The 12,646-nt window shown below is 37.2% G+C and overlaps 1 protein-coding gene across 1 annotated transcript in view; it reads right to left on the bottom strand.

Moving 5' to 3' along the window:
* Positions 1–871, bottom strand: part of LOC149289880 (metabotropic glutamate receptor 1-like) — a 143,127-nt gene extending 142,256 nt beyond the window's left edge. Inside the window, exon 1 of the mRNA XM_089490142.1 lies at positions 211–871. Coding sequence (XP_089346268.1) covers positions 211–871 — 661 coding nt within the window. The remainder of the gene's footprint in view (positions 1–210) is intronic.
* Positions 872–12,646: the final 11,775 nt, after the last annotated feature.

The raw sequence follows: 12,646 nt of genomic DNA on the forward strand, positions 1-12,646 counted from the left end.
GTCAAAAGTGCTACGATTGGAGGATGTTGCCCCATAAGTTCTTCAGTTTTACTGTTTTGATATAATTTAATTAAAAATAACGACGATGGTCATACCAAGAGATACAATCTGTGAAAGCTCTTAAAAACTAAAAATGTCAGAAGAGCATTCTGCCTCAATTGGTTTCTAGTTCAAATGTCAAAAAGGTGACAATACACAAATCGCACTTACCTTCTGTATGGACTGCAGACACATATGTCCAGTTGTATTTCTTCACAATGTCTAACATAGCTTTAGCCTGAAGTATGTCAGAAGGTACAACTCTTAAGAAGTATTTGTATAAGGTTTTATCGCTCAGGTCTATACTTGTAGCAGAATAAGCAATCTGAGGGATATCAAAAAGCTGTAGAAGATTTTGGACTTGAATTGCCACCGAGCTAGAGCCTGGTCCTATGACCCCAGCAATGGGTTTTTTTATTCTACCTTGAGGAGTTGGAGTTGCATCTAAACACTTACTGATCCCATCTTTGTCATCCCTTATGGATATCAATGAGTCCCTTATGAACTCAATGCTCTGCTCCAGGGCTACTGATGAATGCCAGCAAGAGTCCCTGATCTCTGTGCCCAAGGTGATATTTGGCAGTAGGGTCTGGTCTGAATTTATTTGATCCAAAGTATGAAACATGGCTTCCACTCTTTGGATGCCATATTGTTCCCTGACCTCTCCACATTTCCTCTCTGGCACCCTTTCAGCGGGTGGTTGATGATGGACAGAAAAAAGCGCTCCAATAATGATATCTCCATCCATCCTGGCCACGGACCTTGGAGAAGAAGCTCCGACCAGCAGGGTTCTTCTTCCGCAACTTATAGACAAGACAGCAAACACCACCATGACAGGCAAAATTGGCCAAAAATCAAACATTTTAAAACAGGTTGTCACACAGATCCACAGAATGCAGAGTGATGTAGGGTTGTGTCTGGGAAATACTAGAGCACAAATGCAGTAGAGTTCCCAGTCACTTTGTCTGAGCTTCCAAATCCCACCCCAGCAACCTTAAAGCAAACAGGTCTGGATAACAGATGGTGATCTCACTTGGAGAAATAGCATCCTGCTGAATAAAGAGAGACATTAACATATTAAACCCTTCCTCTACACTTTAGGAACAGCTTATAGTTTTAGGGGATATGTAGTGGTCCCTTCTACATACATTGACTATGTCGGTATTTGTGATTATGCAGACGTGTATATACATATAAAGTACTGTCTACCATGTTTTACTAGCTCTCCTATTGCATAGATGATAGATAAATAGATAGATAGACTGTAGATAATAGAATGATGTTCACATACATACTTATGTGTATTTTTTGTGAGTGACTTTGTAGTTACATGTCACATTCTATTTATATTGTGATAAAATTTAATCTTTGTGCTTTAGATAATATATATATATATTTTTATATATATATATATATATATATATATATATATATATATATATATATATATATATATATATATATATATATATATATAAGCCTTAAATCATCCGTGCCAAATTTATGTTAAAAAATGCTACTTTTTATATCTTGTCCTTTTTGGCAAGGTCGAAGCAATTGCATGAGGAACAGCTAATAAATATGAAACAGAACACTCCACATGCCACAAAATATTATTTTAAAGAGTACTTTTCGGGAGTAAAAATAGTATTTGTTCTAGTTATACCATCTTATTCAGTTAAAGTTAAAGCTATGATTTGTGTCATAAATAAAAAAATATGATCCTTATTTCTGGCAAATTTCCAACAGAGTAAGACTTAATTTAACCCCAGAGGGAAATATAAAAATATTTCTGAAATAAGTGAAATAGAGGAAAGAATGCATTATCACAACCCAGCATTGGTTTGTAAAGCAACGAGACAACGCATACCATAGGTCTAGTTTATCAATCCACTTGCAGTAGTAAAATTGTATTAAATATCACTGGGAATAATTAAACATCTTACAGAGTATGTACACTGATCACAGGATTGTAATAGAGCCAAGAGATGCGCATTTTACCTGTAATCCATTCTGAATTCTAAACCTGCTATATTCAGCACCAAGGACAGCTCCAGACTCCAATATCCTGCTACATTCTATCTACTGACTGAACTAGTTGTCACTTTGTACTTACCCACACTGGAAGATGTGAAAGGTACCCAGAGACATCCAATGCCATGGTTGTCTGCTTTTGTTTTGTACAGTACTGCCTTTCTTATCTTTTTTTTTTTCTCTCTCTCTCCCTCTAACTCTCTATCACAATCTCCAAGCACCCACACACATTTACACAACCCACACACACAAGCAATTCCAACCACCAGTTCCTTCTGCTGCTTTAGGCACAATGGCCAGCCCAACTCTATACAGTAACTAATGAGTCTTATACTGAACAGTGCTCATTAACTCTAGCAATTAAAAGAAATGATCAAGAGGGGGCTAAATTTGAATCAGAACATTATACAACCGAATTTACCACTCTGTAAGAATTATGTAAAACAACAGGACTCATTGATGATTCCTCATATGTGCAGTTGAGGGATGCAAGGTATATTGGGGGTGAATGAAGTAAGAGATTAAAGTTGACACTTACCTGTATCAGAAAGACAATTCTCTTCTCCCTTGATCAAATCGGTTGGTCTGTTAACACAAGCTAACGCACTGACATAGTGAGATGCATATGTATTTGACTGTACTCTACTGCCCCCTCTTGTCAACTCTTTGTAAACACAGTGCTTGAGTTGAGCAATTTCCAGATCACAGATTAACCCAAATGTCTCCAACATGCTGTATTCTATATTGTAATCTGAATATCATTATCTATCTATCTATCTATCTATCTATCTATCTATCTATCTATCTATCTATCTACCTATCTATCTACCTATACCCACTTTATTTTATTGCATATGAATAGGATTTGCTTCTCACAGTTAAACAATAGCCATCCTTACTCAGAGGGGCAGTTGTAAAGTACCATTGGCCATTGAAGACTCCTATTGAGCAAAACAATTCCAATTAAGTACTAGTCTACCTCTAATACGGGAGACAGAGATATTTGTGTGGCCACCAAGTTTTCAGTTCTACCAAAGTGTCAGGTTCTACCGAGAAGTCAAGCTTGAGGTGACAGCTGGTTCAGTCCCCATCATGAAGAATACAGATGCGAAAGCCAGAGCCAAGCAAGCTGAAACTACTGTGTAGTAAGATGTTGTTATGATGCCTATGGTGCTAACATTTCTCTTCTTAAATAAACTTACCTTTAAATATGTAAATGTCTATCACATCTCTATCTCTCTATTCTTTGATCAAACATATATACATACTAAGATCAGTTAGTCTTTCCTGATAATTTTTATCCTGCAAATGATTTACCATTCTCTCTAGATGTATATTTTATTGTAGAGATGAGGTCTCTGGAACTGTACAGAATAATAGGTAACTGTCACTAATGCTTTTAGCTATATAACCCAGCACTAATTCAGCAATTAGTGAGAAAATAATCCATCTCACCTTGTCAGTAAGAACTATGTCATGGATTTTAGGACAATAACAGTGATATAAATTTCCCCCCAAAAATAAAAGGGGGATAGTTATACCCTGCATAACAATTGTTTCCACATAATAGACACAAAATAACTCACGGCAGAAGTGCTACTGTGGTGTAACAATGTTATCCTGTCTGTTACAGTATATTTACTTTCACAGAGCTGGGTCAAAAAGCTATAAAACGAAACAGGAAGTAGCTTTTTTTAGAAAAGTATAAAAAAATAATCAAATGTGTACTGTTCCAAAAAAATCCAGAGTTTCATCAATATATATATATATATAAATTTGGTCTCCAATGGTGAGCCTTTTTCAAAATTTGAGAAAGGCTACCCTTCAGAGACTGAAATTTGACACTTTTTTGATATTCAAATAAAATAATTATTATTGCAAAGAGTCCTGTGAGTGCTTCTGCTTTTTCGTATATTGGGGCACCAAAATGTTGTGGATTTGAGCGAGCCATGCACTCCTGGACTATGCTGATTATATACACTGATCAGCCATGACATTATGACCCCTGACAGTTGAAGTGAATAACACTGATAATCTTGTTATCATGGCACCTGTCAGTGGGTGGGATATCTGTAGCAGGGAAAATGGGCAGCGTAAGGTTCTGAGAAATTTTGACAAGTGTCCAAATATGATTGCTACGAGTTGGTCAAAAACTGCAGCTCTAGTGGGCTGTTCCCGGTCTGCAGTGGTCAGTACCTATCAAAAGTGGTCCAAGGATGGAAAAGTGGTGAACTGGCAACAGGGTCATGGGCGGCCAAGGCTCATTGATGCACATGGTGGGCGAAGGTTGGCCCATGTGGTCAAATCCAACAGATGAGCTTCTGTAGCTCAAATAGCTGAAAAAGTTAATTCTGGTTCTGATAAAAAGGTGCCAGAACACACAGTGCATCACAGTTTGTTGCATATGGGGCTGCCTACAATGGGTATGTGAGCATAACAACTGGACCATGGAGCAATGGAAGAAGGTGGCCTGGTCTGATCAATCACATTTTCTTTAACATCATGTGGATGGCCGGGTGTGTGTGCATCACTTACCTAGAGAACACATGGAACCAGGATGCACTATGGGAAAAAGGCAAGCCGGCAGTGTTCTGCTGGGAACCTTGGGTCCTGCCATTCATGTGGAAACTTTGGCACGTACCACCTACCTAAGAATTGTTGCAGACCATGTACCCCCTTTCATGTACACAGTATTCCGTGATGGCATTGGTCTCTTTCAGCAGGATAATGCCCCCTGCTACAAAGCAAAAATTATTCAGGAATGGTTTGAGGAACACAACAACAAGTTCAAAGTGTTTATTTGACATCCAAATTCCCCAGATCGCAATCCAATTGAGCATCTATGGGATGTGTTGGACAAACAAGTCAGATCCATGGAGGCCCCACCTTATGACTTACAGGACTTACTGAACTTAAAGGACATAAAAAAATGTGCTCCTAACGTTTTGGTGCCAAATACAACAGCACACCTTTAGAGCTCTAGTGGAGTTGATGCCATGACAGGTTAGGGCTGTTATGACGCAATATCAGGCAAGTGGTCATAATGTTATGATGATAGGTGTTCCATACTGAACTGGTTGTTAAACTTGGTTTTGTTTCCTCTATTGGGAAACTTAAAACACTTATTTTTTCTGATTTTGGTGTTGTTTATGATTGGGAGCAAAAGAACTTTATTAAAAGAACAAATTAAACTGCTGATTGGATAGTGATAAATTCAGCTACATTAACACCTCTGATATTAGTTAAGTTTAAATATTTTATAAATTTTTAACTAAGCATTATCTTGGTTTTTGTACATCTGCATTTTAATGTGTAATTAGACAATTTCTTGGTTTGCAGTGTTATTACCATCAAACCACAACAGTAGGTAAAAAGATTGGCAGATTACAAGGGTCCAATTGCATCTTATCTGTTATGAAATCTTTCTTTTTATTTTCTGCCAGCACTTTTCTAAAATCTTTTCAAGGAATACAAACGTTACACTATTCTTTTTACTATACATATAGCAATGTTTTATGTTTGGCTGAAGGTGGTGTTTTATTTCATTATTCGAAGGGAGCGTTGTGGTCTCCACTTCCTCACATCACATTATGCATTATGAAGAGCCAACCCTAGTGAGCTTCTGCTGTAAAAGTCATCTTTTCTAGCCCTGTATAATGTATAGTTAAAACAGTGAGACGTCTCCTCAACTATTGAATTACACATTATACATGGCTAGCTAATCCATTGACACTAGAGAAACTTGCCAGTGTTGGCCCTTCATAAAAAATTGTGAAGTGAGGGAGCTGAAACCACAACTCTCTTGCAACCTCTTTGAGACCTCCTCTTGCAACCTCCTTTCGTCTATCATAGCAATCCAAAAACACATTCATGACAGTTGCTCTCCAAAGTTTCTCTCAATGGTTGCCCCAATCATTCCAAGGCTCTATTGACAAAGGCTTGCACAGTCACAAGTTGATAGGAAGTTGCCCCAGAATCCTATAAAGCTCAAATAAATGACAAAATTGACAAGAAAATTGGCCTCCTACTCTCAAGTTCAAATTATTTGCTAGGCTCCATATCTAACTCAAAAGTTCCATGGTTGCCAACTAGAATCTGACAGAACTGAATAGGAGATCTGGATTGTGCCACTCTTGCCCGTACTCAACAGCAAGTAAAGGCTTTATAATTCGGTAAGTTGCTTCTTGAGTTGGCTAAGTCGGAACTGTTTATTGGTTTCGAGTTATTAGACGAGTTACCTCTGTAACTCAACTGACAACAGCTGACGTGATAGGACATAAAATGTTGTTTGAGTGTTGGTTGGTTTCTAACCATTTCCACACAATACCGGGAAATCTGCTGGAACATGGCTTTCTGCTTCTGTTTCGGTGTAGAATATATTAAATAATTTAAACAATCTTCTCAATTAGGTACATGAATTTCTATATATTTTTTTAGCACTCAAAAAATACAATTGCCAAATCCAAATTAAGTTAAAGAAAAAATGCCACATGTCATATCCGATCAAACTGTCAATCCCATCCCCTACCCTGTCCATATAAAGTAAAAATCAGGTGCTAATATTTTCCTTTTTTTTTTATGACTGTTGAAACATTTTCTTTTAATATTAAATGGTGCATTTACAATTGTATCTTTTGCTTAGTAACTGCAACTTAAAAGTGTTTTTAACATTTGCAGGGAACAGAGTGATGCAATGAAGAGACATCACCACGGCAACCAACACTGAAAATATTGTACATTCTCTTGTTTACTTTGCAGCTAGGTAAACAGATTGATTTTTGCAGTCACTAATAAATCAAAGTAAAGACCAGTCCAGTTAGCATTAAGCATGTCAGTACAATTGCTGTTTTGGGTTGCTGCACGTGTAATCGCATTTCTACCATGAAGCAAATTATTGCAACATGTCCAAAAACAGTGGTATTTAAAGTCGCTCTGTCCTTGGAGTAGCACTCAAAGAGCTTTGTACTTTGCTATGGTATGTGGAAGATGACATTTATTCCGCTCTTTACACTGAGGATTATGATGTGCCCATGTGATCCATCATGTTCTCCGTGATCACCATGTGATCATGATCATAGTGATCATGACCACCATGTGATCACATCATGTGATCAGAATGTCCATGGATCATTGTCCATTGCAGGATGATCGGATTTGAATTCTGGAAATTGTAGCTTACACAGAGTAGTATTGTGTTGTACCTATTAGCTCTGCACTGTAACAGCTCAACACTCTTAACTGCCCTTAGTATGGTTTGTGGGCAATTACACAGAAAACGGCAATCAATACTTCAATATTTGAGTTCATCAAAGAAGTGTATGCATTGGAGGCCTGCAGGTCCCTAAAAATCAGTCAAATAAGTACCATTTTAAAAAAATCCACCTGAAATATCACACTTTGAAAAAGACTGCCAGCTCTCAGCTCAAGGATTGCCAGAAAAGTATAGACAACATGGTTATGGACAAGGTAATTGTGTTGGCCCACAATACTTCAGGGATCTTCCATAAGCTTTGGGCACCATGGGTTAATGATACTGCTCTCCATCCATCACATACCCTCTTGTTCTAATGTGTTTAGATGATGTGTTTTGTTATTCTCCAAAAGCTTGAATTAAATTAAGAAATGACAAACATTTTTACTTATATTTACTTATAAGCGATATATTCTAGGCCCCATTATTGATTATAAAAAAAAATATATGTTTTCAAATTAATTTCTGAAATGTGTATATACTGTAGCGCAGGGCCAGACTAGGGATGAGTAACTGGACCTGGCAATTTGAGGCCTGTGGATTGTAAATGATGTATGTGCGGCACAAACTCTGTATGTATACTGTAGGTCCCAAACTGCTGCTGGATCGGCGGTATCAATAAGCATTAAGTATCAATAAGCTTTACCATCCCCCACCAATTTCTGGGCCTGCTGTAGCACATGTAAGAATATATATATATATATATATATATATATATATATATATAACCTAAATGAATAGGCTTTAATGCAATTAACCTACAACAATTATAGTACACCATGACCCTGATTAGTTCAAATTACTAAGACACACAATTTAATTTTGCTTCATTTACTTTTTATATAAAGTGTGCTATTTCTCATGTTAATAAGATGTATGCGTGGAAAAAACACTCAGTAACAACCTTTTAAAATGGGCCATGGGCCATGCAATTAAATAGTTTAATGCAGTGAGCTGAGTGGGGTTAGAATATGTAGACACCGGGGAATAAAACATTTGGCACTCATCGCAAAAGCTTGAGAACTAACCAGTCAGAAAATGTGACAAGTTTGATTCTTCGCCAAGAATTAAATTGCAAGTGCAATAGCCAAATTAGATTCCTTTGATTCTAATTAATTTGTATTCATATAACATTCAGGGACACTTTGTTTCTAGGGCATCTCAAAGAAATATAGGTCTGTACTCAAAGCTATTGAACCCGATCTAACTGTAACAGAATGTTTTAAATTCCCTCAAGACTGTAAGCTTGCGAGCTCTCTCCACCTGATGTATCGGGTTGTCTTAGTCTGTCAACTCTAGTCTTGTCTTGCTTTATACAGGTACAGCCAGGATTTTTCTTCCGTAGATGTTCACTGGGTTGGCCCTTCATACTATAAAAAGTAGAATTAGGGAATAAAGCCCCTATTCTTCTGCAAACTCTCCCATCAACTTTCCCTTAAGTGAATAGAGCTATTTTGTTTGTCCATATATTTATGAGGAAGCAGACTTGACCTCCTTCCGGACTAAAGCCACACTGCTGGGTCCTGTGAACTCCATCATATTGTTCTCTAGCTGGTAGATTAAACATGACTGTTCCTTTAACCTATAAAATATGAAAATATTCACACCACGGTTATAGTTCTTTAGTGGTTTTAACATCTTTGAGAAGAATAACAATATTTTGTAGCCCCCAAGTAAGAAGCTCCTTTTTTAGACATTAAGAACACAGATGTAAGTGTAGCTGTGCTCGTCTCCCATGATTTCTTCACATTGGGGAATTTGGTTGTTGGTGTTCACCCCTGATCCAGGCACCGCAGTCAGCTGCCTGACTTGTCTGGCGCTAAGAACAGCCGTACACTTACATGTAAAACCTCCTTTTTTTTTTTTACGATCACTGAGATTCGCAATGGTGAGAAGGGAGAATTGTAAGGATGTTTGATCACTTACAGAGTGAACTCACTGCAACTCTAGTGTAATATGATTATTGTTTAAATAGAAAGTCCCCTTTGATTTTCAGAAATACTTCACTGGACGGTTCATTAAATCCACCAAAACACAAACACACAAGCTCTTTATGTTTTATTTTTATTATTTTCACAAATACATTTTCTTTTTTTGCCAATTGCATGGCAGTTTTGCCAATGTGAGTTTAGTTCTATTAGTTCTACCCAGTTTGCTAGAGGACATACCAAGGTTGTTATCTCTTATTTTTTATTTTTTGCAAACAAAGAAATAAGTCTTACCAAAAACAGAAGCCACAGCCATGCTACAAAATATTCTCAGTTTCTTCAGGATCCGAAATGTCTTACTACTGATTGGGTGGTTAAGATGTCTGAAAATAAGGAAGGGGCAAATCTTGCGCCACAGATCTGTTTGGATGATTGTGGTCTCTTTGGGTACTTCTGCAACAGGATGGAGCCTCTGCATACATCGTGGGGCAACCTCTCTACCATTCCTTCAATCACAGTGTGTGCAGACATTGAGAAAGAGAGAGTGTGAGTAAAAAACGTTATAGAGTGAATAAGAGTGAAAGACAATTAATTTTGTTTTCTAGTCAAAAAGCCTTCCAAATTCCATCTGCACAAAGGCACAGTGTGTAGGGTCACTAATGTGATAGATAGATAAATAGATAGATAGATAGATAGATAGATAGATAGATACATTGAAAATAAAAAACATTTAAACATACACTCCGGAGAGCGGTCAAAAGCGCCACTGCAAGGGATTTTGCCTCTTGCAAGATGGCAGCTTCCTTTAAAAAAATAAACAATAAAAATTTCCAAGAGGGTCTCCCCTGAAGGTTGAATACAGATACTGCACTCAACAATACAAGTCAATGGAGCCCAGCTTTCTTATCACAACGTGATTAGTGAAATATAAAAAAGAAAAAAATAGCTAAAAAGATGTGGTAACATTTAAAAAAGAATTATGCAGTGATGTCACCATCTGGGGAACCATCAAGTTTCAACAAAATGTAAAAAAAAAAAGTCCAAAAAAAAGTTTATTTTTATGAGCGAGTGCTAAAATTAGTGTTGTATCTTCCCAAAAATCCTGACATAGAAAGAGTTAAAATACTAGCATTTCAAATACCCAAGGGGTGTCTACTAAAGAAATAAACAACCAGGCAAACCCATCCATGGGTGGTATCGCTGTACTCAATAGATGTGGCTGAACACATATTGCAGTGTTGTGTGACAGTGACATATACCAGGAGCTGTAAATTCACACCTGAAGTACAATGTGTAAAAAAAAACGCACACAAAAAAATACCACCACAAAGTATAACAAAGGCTGGTGGTAAAAATAGTGCATGAAAAGAGTTAAAATACCTGTATTTTAAACATCCTGGGGTATCAAGTTTTAAAAAATATATGGTTTGATGGGGTAAATTGAATTAGCCAGCTTCAAAGATGGCTCACTTAGGATATGGGGGCAGTAGGACCAGATGTAAAAAGTACCAAGTTGAAAAATGCGCATTTCCCAAATGTGGGATTTTACCTCCCAAACAACCCAACAAACCCATGCATGAGGGATATCACAGTACTCGGGAGACGCTGCTGAACACATATTGGGGTGTTGTTTGACAGCAACATATATCAGAAGCTGTAAATTCCTACCTAAATACAATTTAGTAGAATTAGTGCATGGAAAGGGTTAAAATACCAGCATTTGAAATACTCCCGGGTATCTAGTTTTCAAAAATATATGGTTTGATGGGTTAAATTGCATTGGTCGACTTCAAAGATACCCAAAATAGCACATGGGGCAGAATTACCAGATTTGGAAAAAAAATGGTTTTGAAATAGCAAAGCGCTAGTTGTTGCCCAATAACTTGCAGAAAACAGCAAAAAAAAACCCATAAAAACATTAGGTATTCATAAACTCAGGACAAACAGAATCTATTTAGCAGGTTTTTTCATTAGCTTTTGGAGAGGAGTAAAAGATTTTTTAAATAAAAGAAAAAGTCCTTTTGTTAATTTTTCATCATAGTTTTTTTTTTAGATACGAAATAAGATGATATGATCAAACAAATAAGAAAGCCCTTCTTGTCCTGAAAAAAACCCACAATGTGTAACTTGTGTGGGTTCAGTAAATGGGTGAGGAGAAAATCTAAACACGAGCACCGCAGAAGTGTTTAAACAGCCTTGGTCACAAAGGGTACTAAAAATAAAAAAACAGCCTGGTCTTTAAGAGGTTAATATGCATTCTTAACCTGTCCTTTTAAGTCTTTTTCACCACATTTTGCACGTGTAATACAGCTGAAATATTATGTTTAATTTCAAATAAAACGCTTAGGCATAATTCAGTTGTAATCTTTAATCTCCAAATTAAAATAACATATTTTATATGGTTTGCAGCACACTGGCACGCAACACAAACCCGCGGGTTCTTCTATCTACAATATTACAGCAGCTCATTGGCGTGCTATAAGATTCAGTCACGTGTCCGGGTGATGTCAACAAATATCTTTAAGTGCTCGAAACGCCAGAGCGATGATACACCTTTACCTATGATGTGGTATTGTAATAGAAGCCATTTTTATGGAGTCAATTCCCTTCGCCGGGAGACACACGCGTTTACGGCTGGCTGTCCGGCCTCTCTAGTGTTTCGAACACGATTTTGCTCAGTGTAGGACGTCGGCGCATGCGTGTTGATGCCTTCACTGGAAGGGCAATGCTTTGCTTCTAGCCGGAAATAAGGACCAGGGAACAAAACTGCGCTAAGGCGCGATAGAAGAAAAGAGGTATTCATATGTATAAGCATTAAAACAGCATCTTTAGTTTGGCATTACCTCATAAATATATTCGGGGGTTTATTAAATTAAATTAAAATCTACGTAATGACGGTATTCAGTCCTGAAGTGATTTAGTGTAACGTTTATTTGCTGTGCATTGTTTTGCAAGTTTTGCCGTCGTTATTAGTTGTGTTTGTTTTGAAGTATTTCCGTTCTTTTCTTGACAAAGGTTTTATTCTTAAAAAGAAATGCATATTCTGCTAGGTTTATGCAAACAGATCTGCACCTACCATGATTGTGGGGGCTCTGTATCGGAATTGATTCTGGTGGAAAAGTTAGAAATAGTGGCCTTGTCACCATAGCAACCAGTGAAATGGTTCAATCATTGGGAGCATTTTCATTGGTTGCTATGGTGATAAGATCACTTTTAGCAATCCGCATCCCAAAAAACAATTTGCATACATTAATTTCAAAACGTATGAAGATTAAATATGCACATTATTTGGGACATTTACACGTAGAAATGTCAGTTTCGGATGTGTGTTTTCTTATTGACGGTTGTGTGTTTTGTTTGTGACTCACGGCCTAAACTCACATACATAATTCTT

This window comes from Sceloporus occidentalis, unplaced genomic scaffold (genome assembly GCF_023333645.1).
Source record: "Sceloporus occidentalis isolate IW3139 unplaced genomic scaffold, rSceOcc1.0.p SCAF_42, whole genome shotgun sequence".
NCBI lineage: Eukaryota > Metazoa > Chordata > Lepidosauria > Squamata > Phrynosomatidae > Sceloporus > Sceloporus occidentalis.